Below are 11,221 nucleotides of genomic sequence, written 5' to 3'. Positions count from 1 at the left end.
ACCTCTGTGAGGTGCTGGGGTGACATTTGGGGTTTGCCTGTGTCCCCTCCCCTCCTGGCAGCACAGGCACAGTCAGCTTCTCCCCAAGAAGACAGCAGTGGATCCCAACAGCTCCTTGTGTCCGTGAGTAATGGGCGGATCCGTGGTGTCCGTGTTAAGGATGGTGCCGATGCCGTCCGTCGGGATTTGTCCTGTCCTGTCTGTGGAGCTCTCCCAGGAAGGGTTGTGTGGCTTTCTGGAGAAGGTGGAATTGCCTCCCTTCTCTCCCACCGAGTGCAGAGCCTGGCCAGGTTCCTCCTGTGCATCCCTTGGGAGCAGGGGGTGAATTCCCTGCAGTTAATGCTGTGCTCTCCCTTCCCTTTCTGTGTCACCGGCCACCTGTCCTGGGGACAGAACAGCCCCGGTGTTGTCACGTAAAAATCCGGAGGGTGAAGGAAAAAAATTCAGAATGGGGAAGAGGGGGCTGGGAAGGGGCAGGAAGTGAGGAGTGGTCACTGGATCGTAAGGAAAAACCAGGGCTGGTTCCCAGCTTTGCCACTGGGTGTTGGCACTCAGGGATGTTCCAGGCAGTGCCATTCTCAGGTTTCCTCCGGCAGGGAGCGAGGCCCGGGAGCAGCAGCATACCTGGGAGCTTTGTCCACCCTCGGAGGCCGAGGTCTCGATGTGCTGCTGCTCCAGGCCAGGCTCAGGAGCTGCTCGTGCCCTCCAGCAGCACAGGGGCAGGGAGGGACAGCTCCTGGATCCTCCTGGGAAGCGCTTCCAACCCCTTCAGACCTATCCCGACACACAGGGACACACTGAGAGCGCCCTGAGCCAGCCAAGGGCAGGGGGTGAGGCCTCTGGGACAAACCACGGCAGTTTGTCTCCAACCTTTGCAGGAAAACCAGGACCCTCCAGGCCAGGCAGCCCTGCCGGGGGGCAGGGAGAGCTGGGACATGAGGGGAGGGGAGGGAAGGGCTGGAGAAGGGTCCCTGGGATCTCCTGGTCCCTTCCAGGCCACCTCCACTTGCACACAGCTGGCTCCAGGTACTGTCCGGACTCCTGGGCATCCCCCAGGGATATCCCGGCTCCAAGGGCCCTGCCCCACTCCCTGGGGACTCTTCCCCCACGGAAGGGAACAGAGTGCTGCATGTCTAACCCCCCTCTTACCCTCCTCCTCCCGCTGGAAGTACCTGGGCTGGCCAAAATTCCACATTGGATGGAAAACTGCTGGCCCAGGAACGGAGGGTGAGGAGCCCTGAGCCCCAGGGCCCCCGACACTGACAGCTGAGGTTGCAAGATGGGGACATCCCTCCTTTCTCTGTTTTTATTTATAAACAGGTATTTTCCTGGACAGCTGGAGGCTGGAAATGATTTCATTCCTTTCCTGTTTGTATTTGGCTTTAAACAAATAAACAACACTGACTTGCTACCTACTGCCGCGGTGTGCTGTGCTGTTTGAGCTGCCTCCCAACCCTCTCCTTCCCTCCTGGAAGGGCTTTGCTCTTCCCCGCGCCCGTGGGAGGGTGACGTGTCCCTGCCAGTGCCAGTCTGGCAGGGAGGGCGATGGTGACAGAATCCCCCCCTCTGCACGGGGCTCTGCCAAAACTCCCTCCTGGGCAAGACCCTCCCCCCTCCCTTTGGGGGTCCTGGGTCTCCTCTGTGCATCCTCCTTTGTCTGTCCCCATCCAGGGTGGCACAGCCCGGGCAGTGCCAGGGCTGGGGCAGCCGCGGGGCTCAGGTGGGAGCCGCTGCAGGGGATCCACGGCGAGCCCCCGGCCCCCATTCCCGCGTTGGGATACAGGGGGCAGCTCCGTGCCCTTCTCCCAGGGACCGCCCCAGAGCCGCGAGCGGGGCACAGCCGGGCTCCAGGTGCCACCAGCCGCTCCGGGGCTGTCCCCGCTCCCAGCGGGTGCCGCTCCCGGCGCTGCTTCTGGGCGGGGGCGCGCAGGGACCCGGGGCCGCCGCGCCGCCGCCGCCTCCCCGCCGCGCCCGCCCTTAAAAGCGGCGGCGGCTCCGGTGCAGCGCCCGCGGCGCCGCTCCCGGCACGGCCCGGGATGGGCTCCGCGCACTCCGTGCCCGCCGAGATGCGGGAGCTGGCGGACAGGACGGGCTGTGAGTACCGGGGACCCGCGGGCACCTCGGCCGGGCGCTGCCGCTGCCGCCCCCCGCCTCACCCCGGCCCGGAGCCTCCGGCCGCGCTGCCGGAGGGAACGCGGGGTGTCCGGCCCCGCAGGGGACACGTCACCCGCGGGGGTGCAGGAGGTGTCACCCGGGGAGGGAGGGAGGGAGGGGGGTGTACAGGAAATGTCACCTGGGTGGGGGGGGGGGGCTGCAGGAGGTGGCGCTCGAGCAGGGAGGGGGATGCAGGACGTGTCGTGTCACCCGCGGGGAGGATGCAGGAGATGTCACTCGGGGAGGGTGCAAAGGTGTCACCTGGGGTGGGGGGAGAGCAGGATGTGACACCCGGGGGATGGCGCGGGGACAGGGGATGAGAGGAGAGGGTGTAGGAATGTCACCAGAGAGTCCCCGGCGCCACAATGCCACGAGCCGGGACGTCGAGCGGCCACACGTGCGAGCCCCGGCACGGCTCTGCCCACCCGCGCCACCGGGGCAGGGAATTGTCCCCGCACGGCTGCTCTGCCCCGGAGCCACCGGGCCGCGGCACCTCGGGGCTGTCCCGGGCCGCAACCGCAGGGGAAGGAGCAGGGACACGGCCCAGGGCTCCCCGCAGGGGTCGGGGCGTAGGGCGGGGTGGTCGTGTCCTTCCTGGGAAGCGTCACCGCTCCAGGACGTGGCGAGCTCCGGGCACGGAGATCGGGGAGCTCCCACCCGGATCCTCCGGCTCCGGCCGTGCTGAGCGGCTGCGATGGAGCGAGGGCTGAGGGGTCGCTCTGCCCACGGCCAAAGCGGGGGTCGAGAGGGTCCAGTGCTGCTGCTGCTCCTGGGGTTACATCTCCTTTCATCCCTTCTCCTCCTCCCCCAGGAAGGGCTGAGCCCCCCGCACCCCACTGAGCACCCCGGGCTGGACTCAGGAGCTTGGGGAGCCCGCGGGGTGCCAGCCTGGCAGCCCAGGGTGGGAGGAGGTTTTTGGGGTACCCCCTGGCCCAGGGACCCTGCAGCAGCCCCTCAGGCACAGGTGGCACCTGCCCCGGTGCCCCGTGAATCAGCCCCAGGAAGGGTTGGTGTGGGCAGCATTCAAAAATCTCATCGGAACCAGAGCAGGGAGGGCAGAGGGAGTCCCTGACTCCAAGCCACGACTGGGGTGCACGTCCTGTGCTCCCGGTGGGATTCACAGAGCTCCCACCGTGCTGTGGCTGCTACCAAACCCCCTGGGAATTCAGGGCATCTACAGCCCTGCTGCTGCGGTCCAACCTCGTGCGGGGCATTGCAGCCACCCTCGGTCCCCTGGGAGGAGCAGGGACAGGGCAGAGCCACTTGGACGTGCCCATGGCCCGTTCCTTTGCCTTGTCCCTCCTGGAGGGGCACCCTGAGGGGCTGCTCGGGGCACTGGGGCCGGTTCCCCTCCCTCCCTCCCTCTGTGTGCTCCATCCCAAAGCTGCAGCAGCGTCTGTCGGGGGTGAAGCGGCTCTTCCCGGGATGCTGCGGCCATTCCCTACACCCAGGCTGGTCCCACGGGGAGGGCTGAGCCCCCCAGTGCCCCTTTCCTGTGGGATGCCCTCTGCTCAAGCAGCACAAACCACACAAGGCTGGGAACAGCTGGCCCAGCTCCCTTTGGTTTAAATCCTGTTCTCCCCCCATTAGCGGAGACTGCCGGGCTTGGACACGGGCCTGCAGCATCAGGATGCTTCTCAGGGACACGAGCAGCCTCTGCTGCCCTTGAGCCAGCCCTTCTTCCAGCAAAGCTTTTGCCTTTTGTGCAGATTTTCCCTTTTTTCCTGGAAAGTAGCCGAGCGCTGCCACCTTTCACAGGACAGAGCGATCCTGGGAGACCTGAGAGGTAGACCTGGGATTAGGGAAAGAGGGAGGAAAAGCCTCAGCCAGCCTTGCAGGGCTGGCCCAACCACGAGCATCCAGCCACTGACCCCAGTTCTTGTTCCTCTTGGTGCCTGGGACATTTTTCTGAGACATCAAAGCTTTCTGGTGTGCACCCACATCCCAGATGCTGAAGGCTCGGTGGCCCAGCTGCTCCCATGGTGACGGCGATGTCGTCAAAGCAGGAAGTGAAAGGTCACTGCTCCATGGCCAAAACTGGAAAGCAAAGTCCGAGAAAAGTTCCCATGAGTGCAGCAGAGCAGCAGCCAGGAGAGATTAGGGGAGAAAACATCCAATGGATGAATCAGTGAGGCCTGGGCATCATCACCTGGGGGCCAGTGGGGTTAAGGGGGGTTGAAGAAAGGGGGTTTGAAGCCCGTCCTGCAAAGGTGCTGCCGGGGATCCGGGCAGGCCCAGGGCCCCAGGACCCGGCCCAGATGGGTTTCCAGGCTGTTATCAGAGGTCTGTGGAGGCTCAGCCTCGCTGATCAATACCGTTGCTATTTCCAGGCTGTGAAGCAGCAGTCAGGAATGCAAAGGACATTATTTAAACATCATAAAAGGCAGCTCGGGAGGCAGCGAAGCCCAGCTCTGACCCTGCTGTCTTGCAGCAATTAACCCTTTGCAACCCCTCAGCGATACTTTAATGCGGTTTTCTATCTCTCCATGATGCCAGGGGTGGCTGATTTCCAGCAGCCAGGGCAGCCCTGCCCCGTGCCCGGCCCCAGCCAGGGCTGCAGGAGCCTGTGGGTCCAGCTGGTGCCCAGACAGATTCTCCCCCAGCTCCAAAGCACTTCCCTGGCTCCTGGGAATGGCCCCTGTCAATATTTGCACAAGAGTCAGGCCCTGGGGGGGTTAGAGCTCGGTTACAGCCCCTGGGGAACAGCTGGGGAAGATAAACTCACATGTGCTGGGGCTTAGGGCAGCGAGGAGGTGCTGCTGAGCCTCAGGCTGGAACCCCAGTGCTCGTGGGGCTCAAAGGGAGCTGCTGGTCCCCCCTTCCAGCCCCTGCCCCGGGATGGGGTTAGTGCATCCCTGGGGCAGTGCCCACCGCGAGGCTTTGTGGCTCACCCCAAGCAGTGGCAGCAATTTCAAAGCCAGGCGTTGATTCTGGGGTGCTGCTGTGCCCCCTCCATGTCCTTCCCTCTTCTCTGGCCAGGGGCAGGTCCCTGCTGCCAGGATTGCTGATCCCAGAGCTATTCCCTGCAGCAGCCATGGCAGTGGATGTCCCGGGGCAGGTCAGGATGGTGCCGACAACCCCAAACAAAATGGCCAAGCCAGTTCCAAGGACTGACCCCAAGGATCCTGACCTGGGGACTGGGATCCCTCTGTGCCATTCCGTGCCATGCTGGGCCAGGGAATTTCCTGCAGACCAGGACAGGGGATAAAGCAGCCCTTGGCACCACCCTGCAGCCAGCACGGGGCACGCAGGGACACAGCCGGGCCTCGTGGGGCTGCATGGGGCCACCAGAGGGGAATGGGGTGGCACAGCTGTGCCCAGGACCCTGCCCCGCTGCTGGGGGTGTGGGGACAGGCACAGAGGGGTGTCCCGAGGGTCCCCTGGGGCTCAGCCCCTGTCACCTCTCTCCTTTGCCTGGCAGTCACCTCTGAACAGATTGAGCACCTGCACCGGCGCTTCAAGCAGCTGAGCCAGGACCAGCTGACGATCCGGTACGGCAACTCCAGCCCCACGGCAACTCCAGCCCCACGGCAATTCCCGCCCCATGGCAACTCCAGCCCCACGGCAACTCCAGCCCCACGGCAATTCCCGCCCCACAGCAACTCCAGCCCCACTGCAACTCCAGCCCCACGGCAGCTCCAGCCCCACTGCAACTCCAGCCCCACGGCAACTCCAGCCCCACGGCAGCTCCAGCCCCACTGCAGCTCCAGCCCCACTGCAATTCCCGCCCCATGGCAACTCCAGCCCCACGGCAGCTCCAGCCCCACAGCAACTCCAGCCCCACAGCAACTCCAGCCCCACGGCAACTCCAGCCCCACGGCAACCCCAGCCCCACGGCAGCTCCAGCCCCACAGCAACTCCAGCCCCACGGCAACTCCAGCCCCACGGCAACTCCAGCCCCACTGCAGCTCCAGCCCCACTGCAATTCCCGCCCCATGGCAACTCCAGCCCCACTGCAGCTCCAGCCCCACTGCAGCTCCAGCCCCACTGCCGGGGCTGCCCAGAGCATGTCCCCCCTTCCCTGGGCTCCCAAGGGTGCCAGTCCAGGGCTGTGATTCCGAGCGTCCTTCCCCGGCCGTGCTGAGGCAGCTCTGGCAGCGTGGCCTTGCAAATAATCCCAGGAAAACCACAAGGACGCAGCGGCCTCGGAGCTCTGGCAAACACCTCATCACCCCCCAGCTTTAAAACCAGTTTTGGGGAGGGAGCAAGCGGGACCTGCCATTGCTCTTGTTCTCTCCGGGGTGGCTGCGCGGGGAATTGGGCACCTCGGGAGAGCTCCGAGCCCCCGCTGCTGCTCCCCCCCTGCCGGGGGTGATTTCTTGCCTCATTTGCTTTATAAATCGTGGAGAGCAATGACCAGCACGGGCTCAGCACGAAGCCGAGGGGAGGCTGGACAGCAGGAGCTCCTTCCTGTGCCTTGCCGAGCCCTGTTTGAGGCCTTTAGCCCGGGAAAACCCTAAAAATCATGGCAGAGGGAGCCATGCAAAGGGCCCCGGCGTCATCCTAAGGGCTTCCCAAAGACCCGTTTTAGTGGGACAAAATCCCTGAGCACAGACTTGCTCCCAGTGTGAATGGCAGCAAAAAGGGGTTTTTATCCAAAACCTCTTTGTTTTTCCACGATTGCTTTGGAAGGAAGGGGTGGGGTCTCCCGGTGGCTGTCGGAGCCCCTCCCTCCTCCGCGGGTCCCTCACGCTCCGGGCTGTCTCTGTCCCTTTCGCAGCAAAGAGAACTTTGACAGCATTCCCGACCTGGAGTTCAACCCAATCAGAGGGAAAATCGTCCACGCCTTTTTTGACAAGCGGTGAGAACCCCCCAGCACCCGGGGAGGGATGATTTATCCTCTGGAAGCAGGATGGGGCTGGGCAGGGATCTTCTCCCCAAAGGCTGGGGTGGAACCGGGTGGAAAATCAGACATTTAAGCTGAGTCTTAGTGACAAACCAGTCCTAAAGCTTTGGGGGGGCATGTGATGGGCTTGGGAGTGGGTGGCTGGGGGATTCCCATCACCGTGGGCTCCGGCACCCCCAGGAACCTGCGGCAGGAGTCGGATGGGCTGGCGGATGAGATCAACTTCGAGGACTTCCTGACTATCATGTCCTACTTCAGACCCATCGAGATGAACATGGATGAGGAGCAGCTCGACCGCTTCCGGAAGGAGAAACTCAAATGTGAGGCTTTCCCAGGGCCTGGGGTTTGGGGCTGGGGTGGGAAGGGTCTGCCCTGACCCTGCCACGCTCCTCTCGTCCCTCCCAGTCCTGTTCCACATGTACGACTCGGACCACGACGGGAAGATCACACTGCAGGAGTACAGAAATGTAACGTGTGGCCCCTCCTGCCCCGTCCCCCCCAATTCCCCGGCCTGGCGTTGACCCTCTGCCTTGCAGGTGGTGGAGGAGCTGCTGTCGGGGAACCCCCACCTGGAGAAGGAGTCAGCTCGGTCCATCGCCGACGGGGCCATGATGGAGGCAGCCAGCATCTGTGTGGGACAAATGGTGGGAGCCTGTGCTGGGAGCTGCTTCCCTGCTCTGCCGGGGCCCCACTGAGGGGCTGTGGGGGCATCAAGAATGGGGCTGGAAGAGGTCCCTGCTTCCCAGGGCACCTCCCCTGTCCCAGAGCTGCTTTGGCCAGGGATTGGTTTTCAGGCAGCAGCTTCCAGAGTGGTGTTTTCTCATGAGAAGAGCCCAAGGGGGATCAGCAAACAGTATCCCATAAACCCCATCCTTACTGCTCATGGAAAAGGCTGTTCCTTGCAGCCTTGGGGGTTTGGGGACCAATTCTGGGCTGGCCATGGGGTACAGGGCAGGGCCAGCACTGGGAACCCATGGGAGACCTGTCCCTCAGCCCCAGGGGACAGCCCTGGGCCACCCCTTCCCACATCACCTGGGGCAGCCTCAGTGTTTCCTCTCTCACCACGACAGGGCCCGGACCAGGTGTACGAGGGCATCACCTTCGAGGATTTCCTGAAGGTTGGTGATGTCTCCACTCATGTCCCTGGGGGGAGGGACTGGGGTGGGCACAGGGACCGGGGTGGGCACAGGGACCGGGGTGGGCACAGGGAGCTGGGTGGGCACAGGGACCGGGGTGGGCACAGAGACCAGGGTGGGCACAGGGAGCTGGGTGGGCACAGGGACCGGGGTGGGCACAGGGAGCTGGGTGGGCACAGGGAGCTGGGTGGGCACAGGGACCGGGGTGGGCACAGGGAGCTGGGTGGGCACAGGGACCGGGGTGGGCACAGAGACCAGGGTGGGCACAGGGAGCTGGGTGGGCACAGGGACCGGGGTGGGCACAGGGAGCTGGGTGGGCACAGGGAGCTGGGCTTTGACCCTGGCGCCGCTCAGCCCCTTCCCCTGGCAGATGTGGCAGGGCATCGACATAGAGACCAAGATGCACGTGCGCTTCCTCAACATGGACACCATCGCTCACTGCTACTGAGGAGGGCAGGAGGAGGAGGATGAGGATGAGGACGAGGAAGAGGACCCAGCAGCAGCTCCATGTCCTGGCACCTGGCTCCCAGCTGCATGGCTCTGCCTGTGCTGGGGCTGCCCTTTGCTCTCTAGAAACATCAGAGGCTTTTATCTGTAATAAAAGATATTTCTCTTTTTAGTCCTCGCTGAGAAATACTCAGTCCATCCATCACTCCTTGGTGGAGTGTTTCCCTGAGCAGAAAGCCTCCACAAATCCTGGTTTCCCCACAAATCTGGATTTTTTAGCCTCTGCCACACGCTGCTCTGGGGAAGGAGCTGCCCAGCTTGGACTGATCGATCCCAGGCCGTGGGGACAGGCAGGGATGGGGATGCTGAGGGGCAGGAGGTGAAGGCAGCACGCTCAGCCCCTAAAAGGACAACCACATCCCACTCTGCATCCTACAGTGAAGGTGATGGCAGCGACACAAGGAATATTCCCAGTTTAATCCCAAACCAGCACCCCGGGCTGTGCCTGCCGGCCAGAGCCAGGCAGGAGGAGCCCGGAGCAGGCAGCAGGGACGCGGGGACGCGGGGACGTGGGCTCCTGGCAACCAGGTGGCTCCTGCCCCCACATGTTCCCGCTAGAACAAGGCACCGGAGACGAGGGGTTGTTTACTGGTATTAATAACTGGATGGCTCCAGGCGGGTTTCTGTCTCTAAGGCAGCCTGAGCTGGGGAGGGAGGGAGGGAGGGAGGGAGGGAGGGAGGGAGGGAGGGAGGGAGGGAGGGAGGGAGGGAGGGAGGGAGGGAGGGAGGGGGAGAAAAAAGGGCAATGGCTATTTTTAGAAAAGCAGGGAAGATTTATTTGTTTTATCAAAAAATAGCTTCCCCCGGTGACACGAACACGCGGTGGGAACAGCCCCGCAGCGCAGCCGGCAGCGGGAGGGGCTGCAGGCAGCGATGGGTGCGGGGCCACCCGGCCCTGCTGTCACCCCTCCCTCCATCCCTGCCTCAGGGCAACAGCGCTTTTTCCCTCTTTTCCACCTTATTGGGGGTCTCTGCTCGGGCACCCCCACACCGAGGGCGCAGTGAGGGCTCCCCTCCCAGGCTCTGTCCCCTCCGAAGCCCTCGGTGTCGGTTCGGAGCTGCTGGAGCTCGGTGCGGAGCAGCTCCCGGAGCCGCGGCAGCGGGACAAGGACCGCGCTTCCCTGCAGTGCAGCCCGGCCTGGAGGGACCCGCAGGGGACGGAGCTGGGAATGTCCCACAGAGCCGTGGGACGGCGCTGCCGCCGCCTGTGGGGTTGGTTAAGGGGCTGAGGTGCTGGCAAGGGGAGCTGGAGCCGGGCTGGGTGGGAGAGCCGGGGATTGGGAGGGGATGGAGCTCCCGGCTCTCCCAGAGGAGCCGTTCGGGCCCTGCAGGGCTCCTGGTGCTCCCCACGGCCCGCTCTGCGTTTGCAGGGCTCTGGGATCCCCTCCTGCTCTCCTCGGGCTCCTCTGGGCACCCTCGGGCATCCCCATCTCCCGGGCGCCACATCGGCATCGCCCGGGCAGGGGAACCTCCTCCTCCTCCTGCTCCTGAATCTCTCATCCTGCCCCTCCTCTTCTCCGTGCCAGACCCTCCGTGCTCCCTCCCCACCCCATGCACACGAGGGCACAACATCCAGCTCCTCCCCAAATCCTCAGGTTTCCGCAGCCGACCCAGGCTCCTTTCCCTGTTTTCCCACTGAAATTTCCACACAGACACTGCGGGACCATCCCACTCCCTAATCCAGCTGCAAGCTCCGTGCTCCCAGTCACAGCGCTGGGTGTCTGAAAGGTCCTTTTCTGGCCCTAGATCTCGCAGCTGGGGCTGCAAGGGTTGCCACAAGATCAGGGTCCCACTCCCCCTCCACACCCCAATTTCCTTGGAGGAATCATCCAAGAGGATCCACACCAGCAAGGGCTGGGTGTGCCCTGCAGTGCAGGGAAGGAGAGGGCAGGAGGAGTGAAGGGGATGGATGAGAGGATAATTATTATCCCTTGAGCTAATTAGCTGCTCCCTGGATATTCTGTTAAGTGGCAAGGAAAGTGTGGGAGTTTGGGAAGCAGAGGAAGGGCCCAACACAAACTGGCTGCGGCGTTCTCTCTTTGCTTGTGTTGGGAATTCTCTGCGGGAAATGGGATGAGGGGAGAGCAGGAGGGAGAGGGAAGTTAAGGCTGATCCTCAGCCCAGCAAAGGAGCCCCAGGGCTGGCCAGGAGCATCACTCCCACGGCAGGCACCAACACGGTGTTGATGTTGCACACAGCAAAGCCCAGCGAGAGAAGGAGAATAATCCTGGAAATCACAGGAAAATCTGGCAGAGCCCCGGGAAACCTGGCAAGGGCGACACTTCTGCTGCAGCAAAATCCTGCAAAGTGTTCCATAAAGGATAATGGTTCTGCTGTGGGGCCAAGATGCCGAGCCCTGGGATGTGGCACAAAGCTCCGTGGCAGATCCCAGCAGTGGTCAGCAGAGGGTAATTGGAAAATTGAAGCTGCTTTATTGGAAAACTCCAGGGAGGCTGATCAAGGCTGAGCAGCATCGGAGAGAGCGGCGGCTCCTGGGATTGGAGAGGGGGACTGAGTGACCCCAGCACTGAAGAGGGACACTGAGTGACCCCAGGACTGCAGGGCAGGGCCTCGGGGC

At 63.3% G+C, this 11,221-nt stretch overlaps 1 protein-coding gene across 4 annotated transcripts; it reads left to right on the top strand.

The window, feature by feature from the left end:
- The first annotated feature begins 1,961 nt into the window (after positions 1–1,961).
- TESC (tescalcin) lies at positions 1,962–8,755 on the top strand. Of its 4 annotated transcripts, none has more exons than XM_048323267.1 (8): positions 1,965–2,094; positions 5,576–5,645; positions 6,875–6,955; positions 7,259–7,320; positions 7,406–7,467; positions 7,537–7,644; positions 8,071–8,118; positions 8,507–8,755. In XM_048323267.1, exons 1-8 carry the CDS (start codon positions 2,037–2,039, stop codon positions 8,582–8,584), a joined length of 567 nt encoding a protein of 188 aa, XP_048179224.1. In that variant the 5' UTR covers positions 1,965–2,036; the 3' UTR covers positions 8,585–8,755. The 4 variants fall into 4 exon arrangements, with proteins under 4 accessions (XP_048179225.1, XP_048179223.1, XP_048179224.1 ...); XM_048323265.1 differs by having other exon boundaries at positions 1,967–2,094; positions 7,181–7,320; XM_048323268.1 differs by lacking the exon at positions 7,406–7,467 and having other exon boundaries at positions 1,962–2,094.
- Positions 8,756–11,221: the final 2,466 nt, after the last annotated feature.

Source organism: Corvus hawaiiensis, chromosome 18 (assembly GCF_020740725.1).
Source record: "Corvus hawaiiensis isolate bCorHaw1 chromosome 18, bCorHaw1.pri.cur, whole genome shotgun sequence".
In the NCBI taxonomy this organism is placed as follows: Eukaryota; Metazoa; Chordata; class Aves; order Passeriformes; family Corvidae; genus Corvus; species Corvus hawaiiensis.
This window is presented reverse-complemented; position numbering and strand designations above follow the sequence as displayed.